This window comes from Chiloscyllium punctatum, chromosome 17 (genome assembly GCF_047496795.1).
Source record: "Chiloscyllium punctatum isolate Juve2018m chromosome 17, sChiPun1.3, whole genome shotgun sequence".
Lineage (NCBI taxonomy): Eukaryota > Metazoa > Chordata > Chondrichthyes > Orectolobiformes > Hemiscylliidae > Chiloscyllium > Chiloscyllium punctatum.
In genome coordinates this window covers 89,350,266-89,363,026 of record NC_092755.1, presented here as the reverse complement: position 1 = coordinate 89,363,026, position 12,761 = coordinate 89,350,266, and the positions used below count along the sequence as shown (strand labels likewise).

At 42.6% G+C, this 12,761-nt stretch overlaps 1 protein-coding gene across 2 annotated transcripts in view; it reads right to left on the bottom strand.

Annotated features, from left to right (window-relative positions):
- The window catches only part of hps4 (HPS4 biogenesis of lysosomal organelles complex 3 subunit 2), a 52,118-nt gene that overhangs the window by 6,187 nt on the left and 33,170 nt on the right, over positions 1-12,761 (bottom strand). For both annotated transcript variants that reach the window (XM_072587859.1, XM_072587858.1), the window contains exons 9-11: positions 7,843-7,942; positions 4,992-5,877; positions 2,969-3,098 (exon numbers count right to left, since the gene is read on the bottom strand). In XM_072587859.1, the coding sequence (XP_072443960.1) occupies positions 2,969-3,098; positions 4,992-5,877; positions 7,843-7,942 (1,116 nt within the window). The remainder of the gene's footprint in view (positions 1-2,968; positions 3,099-4,991; positions 5,878-7,842; positions 7,943-12,761) is intronic.

Genomic DNA, 12,761 nt, shown 5'->3' with positions numbered 1-12,761 from the left:
TTTGTTTTAATCCCTCTTGGGATGTGGGAGTCGCTGGCTGGCCAGTGTTTTATCACCCATCCCTAGATGCCCTTGAGAAGGTGGTGTTGAGCTGCCTTCTTGAACCACTGCAGTCCACACTGACCCACAATGTCCTTAGGGATGGGAATTCCAGGATTCTGACCCAGAGACAGCGAAGGGATGGCGATTATAATTCCAGGTCAGGATGGTGAGTGGCTTGAAGGGGAACTTGCAGGTGGTGGTATGGATCCGCTGCCCCTTGTCCTTCTAGATGGAAGTGGTCATGGGTTTGGAAGGTGCTGCCTAAGGACTTTTAGTGAATTTCTGCAGTGCATCTCAAAGAGAGTACACAATAATGCTACTGAGTGTCAGTGGTGGAGGGAGTGAATGTTTGTGGATATGGTGCCAATCAAGCAGACTGCTTTGTCTTGGATGGTGACAAGCTTCTTGAGTGTTGTGGGAGCAGTTCCCAAGTGGGGAGTATTCCATCACACTCCTGACTTGTGCCTGATAGATGGTGGACAGGCTTTGGGAGATTCATAGATTCTTACAGAGCCTCATGCCAGCTCTGAAGTCTCTTCCAGCCCAAATTTCCCATCTTACATGGTCTGTGCTTGGGTCTGAACCACTGTGCACCCTCTCTCCTTCCTCGCACTGCACCAGTGAAATCTGTGCCTCAGAATAAAAATCCTGCCACCTGAAACCTCACTAATCAGCCTGCACTCTGCAAAATCTCCCCACATCTTCCTCGAAACCTGCAGCTCTGATAACATTTGCGTTAGTTCCCAAACCTTCTTATTTTCCTAGTGACCAGTTGGTTTCTTTATGAAGCACCTTCGGATAGTGTTGAACTGAGGTTCTGGGAGGTCAAGAAATTATTCAGATTTGAGACTACTGAGGACATCTGCTGGCCCATTTTGAGATTGCACCTTTTTTCTCCAGATGGTTTTGGCATTCCTGATTTTATAGAGTCAGAGAGATGTATAGCATGGAAACAGAGCCTTCAGTCCAACCCGTCCATGCCGACCCCATGGGGGTCCCACCCCAATCTAGTCCCACCTGCCAGCACCTGGCCCATATTCCTCCAAACCCTTCCTATTCATATACCCATCCGAATGTCTCTTAAATGTTGCAATTGTACCAGCCTCCACCACTTCCTCTGGCAGCTCATTCCGTACATGTACCACCCTCTCAATGAAAACATTGCCCCATAGGTCTCTTTTATATCTTTCCCCTCTCACCCTAAACCTATGCCCTCTAGTTCTGGACTCCCCGACTCAAGGAAAAAGTCTTTGCCTATTTACCCTATCCATGCCCCTCATAATTTTGTAAACCTTTATAAGGTCAACTGACTTTATTATGCAAGATGTGCAGAGTTTCTAACATACTGCAGAATGTTAGTCCAATTTAATTATCTTAAGGACAGAATGTTAAAAAATTGTGGGTATTATTTGGAATGCAGTGTCTGACTAGTGAATGTAGGGGTGGGTTGCTCTTCGGAGGGTCGGTGTGGACTTGTTGGGCCGAAGAGCCTGTTTCCACACTGTAAGTAATCTAATCTAATCTAATCTAGTAGTGGATACAGATACAAGAGTCATTTTGAAAACAGATCACTTGTTGAAAGAGAAAAACATTACAGGGTCAGGGGCCAGTAGGTTGGATGCTCTTTCAAGGGTCAGTGCAGACTCAAATGGGCCAAATGGTCTCTTTCTGCACTACAAGGATTCTATGATTCTAAAGGGTGACCTCACAATACTAGAGACCTGGGTTCGATTCCACCCTCAGGTGAGAATCTGTGTGGAGTTTGCACATTCTCTCGGTGTCTGTGTGGGTTTCCTCCGGGTGCTCTGGTTTCCTCCCCCACTCCAAAGATGTGCAGGTCAGGGTGGATTGGCCATGTTAAATTACCCCATAGTGTCCAGGGATGTACAGGCTACGTGGGTTAGCCATGGGCAATTTAGGGTTACTGGGATAGCATAGGTGAGTGGGAGGGTCTCTGAAGGGTTGGTGCAGACTTAATGGGCGGAATGGCCTCTAGCTGCACTGCAGGGGATTCTACGATTTCAGGGAAACAGGAAAAAGTGGGAGAGTGGGTCTAACTGGATTACTCTTCAAATCAAAAAGCGATGAATACACAGGAGACTAACAGCTTCCTTCAGTAAACAACTGTTCTTTGATACCATGAACTAATCATAGAATCCCTCCAGTGTGGAAGCAGGCCATTCAGCCCATCAAGTTCACACTGACTCTTCGAACAGCATCACACCCAGACTGACGCTCCTACCCTATCGCTGTAATCCTGCATCACCAATGGCCAACTCACTGCTCATCTTTGGACTGTGTCGGAGCACCCAGAGGAAACCCACGCAGACACAGGAAGAACGTGCAAACTCCTTACAGACAGTCGCCCGAGGCTGGAATTGAACCTGGGTCCCTGGCACTGTGAGGCAGCAGTGCTAACCACTGAGCCGCCATGCCACCCTACAAATGTCTATGAAGGCCCCGTCATCTGTTCAGGAGATGCTGGACATCAGCTCAGGATTAAACCTTGAAATGTTTATGCTGTAATTTCACTCAATATCTAAATCGCAGGTCTTAAATTAACAGGCGAGACTATAATTGCTTTCATTACCTTAAACCAAGATAATAAAAGGTAAGTAAGGTAACCTTAAACCAACCTGAAATAAAATATTGCTTTTTCTGAATCCTGATCACAATCCAATGTTCCCTGATAGAAATTGGAAGCATGTATGCAAGGCAAGAACAGGAACGGGTTCAACTGTGATAACCTTCTTAGTCAAACCTAAATAATCAACATTAGATGCGAACGCTCGATATTGAGAGTCAGACAACAGGAATGCCCACTTGGGTAAGATCTCGGAGGATCATCAATACATGATAAAATTACATAGGTCAGCCATTCCTAAAGAGGGAAGTGACATTGACATATATACACACAAATACTGACCTGTGAGTATATGCTGAATACAGTCATAATGTGCAAAGTTGTAGCCAAGTAAGTTACAGAAACTCCTGTTGAGTAACGTCTCACTCAGGTGAACCTCCAAGCCATTTAAAGATGCCAGGACACTGTGATACTGTGGAGGAGACAAAAGCAGTTGGGATTCTGTTAGCCAAGTGACTGCCATTGATGTCTAACTGCAGTCAGCAGTGTGCAATGCATCAGGCACCCAAATTTACACAATATTTATTCAAAATCTCAAAGCATTGTAAGGATTGAGTTCCCTCAGTGTTTTTCTCCCTAACCGCACAGTTTAAGATTTCCATATAAAATGGATTGAGAACTACATTTAAATGACCTGCACAGCAATTTAAAATTAATCACATATGCACAGCCATTAACAACCAATCAGCACATGTACGAATCCTAAAAAGCATTAATCATAGGGGTAGCTTGATTGGGAGGCATAAAATATAATGGAGAATTTTACAAGTTAAGAAGTACGAAGTTACTTATTATTATTATAATAATGAAAGAAATAATAATAATAATAATAATAATAATAATAATAATAATAATATGTTGGTGGCTACAATACTGGATGGTAATTAACAGTCAAGAGAGTGGTGCTGGAAAAGCACAGCAGGTCAGGCAGCATCTGAGGAGCAGGAAAATTGACGTTTAGCACAAAAGTCATTCCTGATGAAGGGCTTTTGCCTGAAACGTCGATTTTCCTGCTCCTTGGACGCTGTCTGACCTGCTGTGCTTTTCCAGCACCACACACTTGATTCTAATCTCCAGTATCTGCAGTCCTCACTTTCGCCAAGGTAATGAACAGCTTCCTTGGTTGGAATGCAAGAAAACCCTAAAGCACATGAATGAAAAACTGTCTGTTCCCCAGGCTAGCAGAGTCAAAAACTTAAGTGCATTGGTTTAATGTGGAAGGGAAAAGATTTTAAAAAGGACCAAAGGGGCAACGTTTTCACACAGAGGGTGGCGCATCTATGGATTTACTAGCCTGTATGAAGGCCTGGTTGCCCCTCACATCAATTTTTAAATTTTTATCCTCATGTTCAAACAAGACTGAGATAGAAAGGTTCTTGAGTATCAAGGACATCAAGGGTTAGGGGGAGAAACCGGGAGAATGTGGTTGATAAACTTATTAGCCATGATTGAATGGCGGAACAGACTTGATGGGCTGAATGGCCTAATTTCTGCTCCTATGTCTTATGGTGTATGGAATGAGCTGCCAGAAGAAGTGATGGAGACTGGTACAATTACAACATTGAAGAGGCATCTGGATAGGTACATGATTAGGATGGGTTTAGAGAGAGATAGGAGCCTAATGCTGGGACTAGATTAATTTGAGTTATCTGCTCAGCATGGACAAGTTGGATCAACGGGTCTGTTTCCATGTTGTGCAGCTGTATGATTCTAAGTTGGACAAATGCAGATTGTGCAAACATGGTACCCAATTATACATAATGGGCTTGGTTCAAATCCTCTGCATCTGGGCAGTGTGTGATCACAGTTATAATGTATTACCATGATCTTTGACCTCAAAGTGAAATCAATCAAGTTTCCTCATCAACATCAAACCATTTTTGCAGCAGAGTTCCCGACATTCAGAGGGGATCAAATAAAACCATTAATGGGTCGCTCTTGGCCTTGTCTCAATCCATATAAAAATCACAGCCATGACCCATTCACGAGAATTTGACACAGTACCAGAAAGCTGCTGAATTATACTCCTGGACAAGTCAATGCAATTGAAAACCAGAACGTAAAGACCGAGATGACAATCTCACCTTCCCTCACAAAAATTAAAAAAACCTCAAGTACTAGACCATGTTTTTGAAAGTATTTATATAAGGAACATTCCGGGAGCAATTTGCTGAACAAATCTGTTCAGGAATTTTACTGGAAGGTGCTAAGATTTCTCCTGTCCATATTTAAGGTTCTTGCAGCAATGACATTTAAAAGACGAGTCTTGCTTTTTTAACATCGCACATTGGTTAAAAATACTCACAACATCGTCAATGGCACTGCGATTGGCTCTAAATCCATCTTCAGCCAAAAGAAACATTACTAATCCTTTCACCGCATGAATATATAGATTGAGTTTCACCAAATTTCCATGGTGATTGGGTTCACCCAGGCATCCATTCTTAAATATCACAGTCTGCTCAATTTCCACACGCTCTTCTCTATATTCTGTGGGTGGTGAAGGGGGAGACAAGTCTCTAAGCAAGGTTCCTTGAGACAAGACAGCATCACCATGTAGTAAATTCCTGTGTTGTTGCAAAGGAACAATTTGAACAGCAATAGGAGAGGTTAAAGGAGGGGTGACACTGGCCTCTTTCTGATCAGGAACCTGATCATTTTCAAATTCAGAAGCAAGCTGCACTTTTGAAGAGTCAGATATAGTCAATTTACTTGAAGAATTTATGTCTGAGGAATCACTAATTCTTTCAGGTCCAGTCACTCTTTCAGTGTTCTCATTATTTCCACTTTCTTTCAATTCCACATACAGATCCCTGGAAATTGAATTAGGCTGTTCCCTCTCCAATTGTAGTGAAAAGCAAGAGTTGCTAGGAGGAGAACAGGCTTCAGGAGTGGAAGACAATGGGATTTCGTTCTCAGGATGAGAGTTTGCACTCACTGAAGACTTATAGTCAACCTCCATTGAACGAGGTTGTACAGAGTGTTCTTCTTTGTAGTTCTGGGCAAGATCCATGGAATCTGCTGGTCTATCATCGTCATTAGAATTTGAATGTGGGTTCTCAAACTCAGTGGTATCTCTGCACTCCGCCTCACCATTCATCTCAGAATTTGAACTGGTTGGCAGTGTTCTGGAGACAGGCTGTTTCTGAATATTCTCGTCAGTCAAATCCGGCTTCGGGGACTCAGCTAACCTACAATATGAAATGAATTTTTAAAAAAAGATGCAAAATGAGCTTTGTTCCAAATTTTATCTTACTTTTAAAATCCTAGCATTAATGTACAGCGAGTTAATTGCTTTTCATCTGGAGTATTGTCTCCACGTCACTCTTAACCTTTCACTGAATTTGTCCTCCAACAGTGTCCAATCTCCATTATCCATGTATTGACATTGAAAATGTTGATAGTTATTGTATTAATGGTTATTAACAAGACTAAGGGCTGAACTTTCCCAGCCCCTGAGTAAAGTAGACAATGGAAAGTCAGTTTGGAAAACATGGAGTTTGGAAAAATGAGATTCTCAAAATTGAAAAAAAAATTCAGATTGCGCAACGAAGTTTCAAACAATGAGGGAAGGGGAAAGAGACTCATTGAATGCATTTACATCTCTTTAATCCCCAACCTCAACCCATTGACACGCAGTTGTTATTCTCCCAAATGTCAGAGTGACTATTCCTGACATAAAAGACAGAGCAAGTATCTGACAATGCCAGCTCATTGACTGCTCTTCCTGGTCACCACTGTGGACAGTAGGGTGTGCTCCATGAGCTGCAGTTGCCTTCTCATCCATGGGGATTGGCATCAGACACACACCAACTTACCACATCATCATGGCACATCTCTGACCCACGTAGTATATCGTTCTCCATTTCAACTTGAAGCATACTAGCACCTTTCACTGTAATGCTATGCTGGGACAAACACCATTGAATCAGGCTGCACCTCAGGGCTCCTCATTGATCTCCTAGCGCCTCACATACTTTGCACCTATATGGATGCTCACAGTACCTCTGCCTTGCCTTGCCTTTCTGCGCTTTGTACCTCATCAGAATTTAGAAGGATCATAGGTGGCTTTGTGGTTAGCACTGCTGCCTCATAGTGCCAGGGACCCAGGTTCAATTCCAGCCTTGGATGACTGTGTGGAGTTTGCACATTCTCCCCGTGTCTGCATGGGTTTGCTCCGGCTTCTTCCCACAGAACAAAAATGTATAGGTTAGATGAATTGGCCATGCTAAATTGTCCAGTGTTCAGGGATGTGTAAGTTGGCTGCATTAGTCAGGGGTTAAATTTAGGGGAATAGTTCTGGGTGGGTTACTCTTCAGAGGGTCAGTGTGGATTTGTTGGGCCAAAGGGCCTGTTTCCACACTGTAGGGATTCTATGAGTAGTTTTGTCTGGACTCTGGGGAGTTAACAACAGTCAGCCTTACAGGTCCAATGTAACCAATACCCAGGGATCTGCTCAGAGATCAGTCAGACATTCAGTCACACATAAGTTAGTGCTGTCCATCCTATCCAGTCAGAGTGGTGAGCCGTTGTCAGTATGCTGAAAGTGTCAAATCATAATATAGCAGACTTCTTCAATAGAAACAAAAAGAGTTTCATTTCAATGTCCAACATGTCAGAGTGCTTCAGTTTCCTCCCATGGTCCAAAGATGTGCTGGCTAGATGGATCGGCCATCCAAAATTGCCCATAAGTGTCCAGGGATGTGCAGGTTGGGTGAATTAGTCATGGGAAATACAGGGATAGGGTAGGGGACAGGATGCTGTTGTTCGGAGGGTTGTTGTGTACTTGATGGGCCAAATAGCCCGCTTCCACACTGTAGGGATTCAATCCTGTGATCATCAATATCACTTCTTCGATGTCCATGCCAGGTACTCTGGGAGCTGCCATGATGTGATGATTGGTCTTTGTTGGGCAGGTCTGGGCTATGTGAAAAGACAATGCAGTTCACGATTATCATCTAGTGATTGATTGTTTGGACATTCGTAAGAAAAGCACTAGAGCTTGCTCTGATGCCTTCTCTCTGGCCCAAAAGCCTACAGACACCCTTCATCTGAGCTTAAATATCAAGAATGCTGTCTTGGGTAGGATACAACTTCAGAAATGTATTGTAACACAGATCAGTACTTCACTCAACTCCTGGAAAGCCAAATCTCACCCATGCATCCATTCAACTGCGAACTGCCGCAGGGTTGCAGACTCCTCTTCAGAAACGAATACAGTCAAGACTGTTACATCTTTGGGTAAGGGTGCATCTTCTGCAAGTAAAAATAGACGCAGAATTATATTATAAATTACTAGCTACAATATATCAACACCACACAGTTACCATAAAAACAACCATACCAAAAAGGTTCAGTCATATGAAAACATACTGTTGTCTGTGTCAACTGGAGTGCACTGGTTAGACAAGAGATGATTTAGGGTCCAGCTTGATATTCTTGGGTCTTGGGCCAAAGTTACTCATATCAGAAATGCTCTCCCTTTCCATAAACTTGAAATCCAGAACCAGTTTCCTCTAAAGTAATTGCATTTATGGAGAAGGTATTTGCAATGAAATTGAAATAGGAGATCTGTGTAAAATGGTAAAGACAACGTAGATTGGACTGCATGTATGGGCGCTAAATTTGCTGCTGACACAATGATCGAACACCAATTTGTAAAGAGGGCATAGGGAGTTAGGAAGGGGTTTTTAAATGAGGTGTATTATCAGGATTTAGATGGGTTACTTAACTGGGCAAAAATTTGCATGTAGCCGAAGCATAATGTGGGAAAAATCTGAACTTGCCCACTTTGGTGGAGAGTATAGAAAAGCAGCATATTGTTTAAATTGAGAGTGATTGCAGACCGCTGCAGTAGTGAGGTGTCCTGTACATAAAGCAGGAAAGGTTAATAGGCAGGTAGAACAAATTAATAGGAAGGCTAATGGAATGTTAGAAATTATTTTAAGGAGAAATAAAGATAAAAGGAAGGAAGTTTTGCTGCAGTTATGCACAACATTGCTCTGGAGCACTGTGTACAGTCTCCTTATTTAAGGAAGGACATAACTGCATTTTAAGCAGCACAGTGATGGTTCATTCAGGTCAGTCCAGGAATGAAGGGCCTGTCTGACAAGGTAATGACACATGGGCGTGAATGTGCCAGTCTGTTGAGGAATGTTCTTGCACCTTTCCATTAAAGATTAAATTCCCAGGCTAAATCTCCAAATTAAACTGCTACCTTGCTTTACCATTGCTTTAATTTAGTGATGGCACTCCTGTCTGATTAAGAATGGGTGATGTTCACACCCCATTCCAGATAATCCCATTAGGTAAACAACAAAGTTCTGGGTTCATAACCAATTGGCTACTCGCAGCAGATGGACGTGGGAGATCCCACTCTCCAATTGTGTGGGTTGTGGTAATCCATACCATTTTCCTGTTGTATCCAATGAGCTATGGTATCGGTATAATGATTATGGTCTGGCAGATTGTGCATCAGCCGAAGGATGCTTCCTCTCCACTGAAAGCGTATGAAGACATAAAAGCAAGAAACCTATATCATGAGCTGAATACTGCAAGACATACTGAAACTAAATCAATTTAAAAAGGAAAAAGATGGAGATAACAGGCTGAAGATAGATTTGCAGAATACAAGATATGAGAAGCTCAATCAATTCATTGTTCCAGATGAACTACTCATTCATCAACTGTTTATGGGATCTTGACATGTACAAATTTGGCTGCTGTTCAATTGAGCATTTTCAGTACATCTTCAAATTCAACTACCGTTGTATCCATTACAAATTCTCTTGGCATTATAAAACGCAGGAAAACTTTGCCATTGTTGAATTTGGCTTCCAAGACAGTGCTTAATCCTAGTTTCCCTCTCACTGCCTAAACTTTATTGTTGAATTATTCTCAACAATTCTCATTTCTTCCAATTGCCTTTCTACAGTCTTCATAAAATTAGTTTTTCCTACTTCATTTAATAATGTCTTACGAACACCAAAGTAGAATTCTTTGAGGAGCTATAAAGCAAGGTAGCTAAAGGAGAGCCAGAGGATGTAATCTATTTGGATTTCCAGAAGGCCTTCCAGGTGCCACACATGACACTGTGAAATAAGGCAAGCGCCCAGGGTCAGGGGTAAGGTACTGGCATGGGTGGAGGATGGGCTGACTCGCAGAAGGCAGAGTGTGGGGATAAAAGAAGTCTTTTTAAGGATTGCAGCCAGTCACTGGAGATCGACAGGGGTCACTGTTAGGACCACAACTATTCATATTTTGCATTAATGATCTGGACAAAGGAACTGGGGGCATTGATGCTAAGTTTGCAGGTGACACAAAAAGAGAGGTGGAGGGACAGATATAGTGTTGAGGAAGTGGGGAGGCTGCAGGAGTACTTGGACAGGCTAGGCGAGTCGGAATACAATATGGGAAAGTAAGAAGTTATGCACTTTGGCAGGAAGAACAGTAGACCATTTTCTAAATGGGAAATGGCTTTGGAAATCTGAAGCACAAAGGGACTTGGGAGTTTGAGTTCAGGATTCTCTTCAGGCTAATATGCAGGTTCATTTGGCAGCAAGGAAGGCAAATGCAACATTAGCATTCATTTCATGAGGCTAGAATATAAGAGCAGAGATGTACTGCTGGGGTTGTATAAGGCTCTGGTCAGACTGCATTTGGAATATTGAGAGCAGTTTTGGGTCCTGTATCTGGAGGCAGTCCAGAGGAAGTATACAAGAATGATCCCAGGGATAAAGGGCTTGTCATATGAAGAGTGGTTGAGGACGAAGGGTCTGTACCCAATGGTGTTTAGAAGGATAAGGGGAGATCTGACTGAAGCTTATAGAATACTGAGCAGGCTGGATAGAGTGGGCATAAAGATGTTTCCACCAGTGGGAGAGACTAGGACCTGAGGGCACAGCCTCAGAGTGAAGGGATGACCCTTCAGAACTGAGATGAGGAAAAATTCCTTCAGCCAGAGGATGGTCGATCTATGGAACTCATTGCCACAGAAGATTGTGAAGGCCAAGTCATTGAGCGTATTTAAGACAGAGTTGATAGGTTATTGATTAGTTCGAGGATCAAGGGTTACAGGGAGAAGGCAGAAGTATAGGGTTGAGAAACACATCAGCCATGATCGAACAGTAGAGTAGACGTGATGGACCGAATGGCTTAATTCTGCTCCTATACCTTTTAGTCTTATTTATATAACTTGTATTTCATAATCTTTCATGCACAATTAGTCTTGCAACTGAACTAAAAGAGAAACAGGAAAGGAAAACAATTTCCCAAGCCTATTTGTAGCAATCATCCCAGTCTCATATCATTCCAAAGCCCTTCACAGCCATTGGGAACACAGTTAGGATTATAATGGAAGTCATAACAACCAACTCACTCACATGGATGTCTGAATAATTTAACAAGTTCCAACTCATAGGCTATTGCTTTTGGGTACAGTTGCTTCACCCTAGATTCTTGCAGACATCAGCTAGGATTACAAGACTACAAGACAAAGATCGATTTTGAGAGGAGGACAATGTCTGTCAGACAATTTCATGTCTGCCCACGTGAGAGGTTTATCCATTGGCCAGAGCAAATATGAACATGGCCTCCATCCTACAGCCAAATGTCCATATTCATCAAACTTGTTGATGCTGATCATTAACTTAACTGCCATCCACAAACACCATTATGGCTACAGGGCAAACAGACCCAATGGAAATACTTGAGTTTCAAATCGCTGCATTTAACCGATTCAGAAACTATAGTTAAAGAGACTGTATGGTTTTGGCAAAGGTAAATAATTTTTAACCAATTTATTGATGTTCGTTGAAGGTGTAAAATGTACTTTGGTTTAGATGGGGACAGGGTGGGGGGAGCTCTGTTGATGTAATAAACCTAGATTTCCAGAAGGCATTGGGTAAGGTGCCATATGAAAGGCTACTCCACAAAATAAATGGTGTAGTCAATTAACATATTTAGCAGAAGTGGGTACTGCAGTTGCTGGAGATTGGAGTCAAGATTAGAGTGGTGCTGGAAAAGCACAGCAGGTCAAGCAGCATTCAAAGAGCAAGAAAATCGACGGTTTGGGCAAAAGTACTTCATCAGGAATGAGCCTCAGGAATTTGCCTGAAATGTCGATTTTCCTGCTCCTTGGATGCTGCCTGACCTGCTGTGCTTTTCTAGCACCACTCTAAATCTCAGTTAACATATTAGCATGAATAGGGATTGGCTGATTGACAGAAAACTGCTAGTTTGCACAAATGGGCCCAAATAGCAGGATGTGACTGGCAGAGCCCTGCAGGGCTCTCAACGTCATACAATTTCGATCAATGACTTAGACAAGAGGAGTGAAGGCCTGGTGCCTAGATTCAGAAATAACATCAAGAAAGGCAGGGAGCGTATGTTGCGAATTCTGGATTAGTGGTGCTGGAAAATCACAGCAGTTCAGGAGCTCCTCTCATTTATCTCTCCAACCTTCAGGCACTCTGCCTGTATTCCTGATGAAGGGCTTTTGCCCAAAACGTCGATTTTACTGCCCCTCGGATGCTGCCTGAACTGCTGTGATTTTCCAGCACCACTAATCCAGAATCTGGTTTCCAGCATCTGCAGCCATTGTTTTTACCGCGTATGTTGCAAAGACAACATAAGGAAGTTTATAGAGAGGTTGGGTGAGCAGGCAGAATATCTGGCAGTTGGGGTATAATTTGGGAAAAATGTGAAATTGTTCATTTTGGCTGAGAGAATAAAAATGCAGAGTGCTGCTTAAACAGAACAACTGCAGAACTGAACTACAGAGAGGAATTTAGGTGTTTTGGTTCATGAGTCACAAAAACTTAAGTGTGCAGGTACAGCACATCATCAAGATGGCTAATAGAATGCTCTGTTATCATTTAGGAATTCAACATAAAAGAAAGGATGTTATACATCAGTTCTACAGCACATCAGTGAGGCTGCATTTTGAATTGTGTGTGCTCTTTGGATGTTCTCGTTTCAGGAAGGATGAAAATACATTTGAAGTGGTTCAAAGCAATTTACTAGAGTCATACAGCACGGAAACAGACCCTTCGGTCCAACCAGTCCATGCCAATCA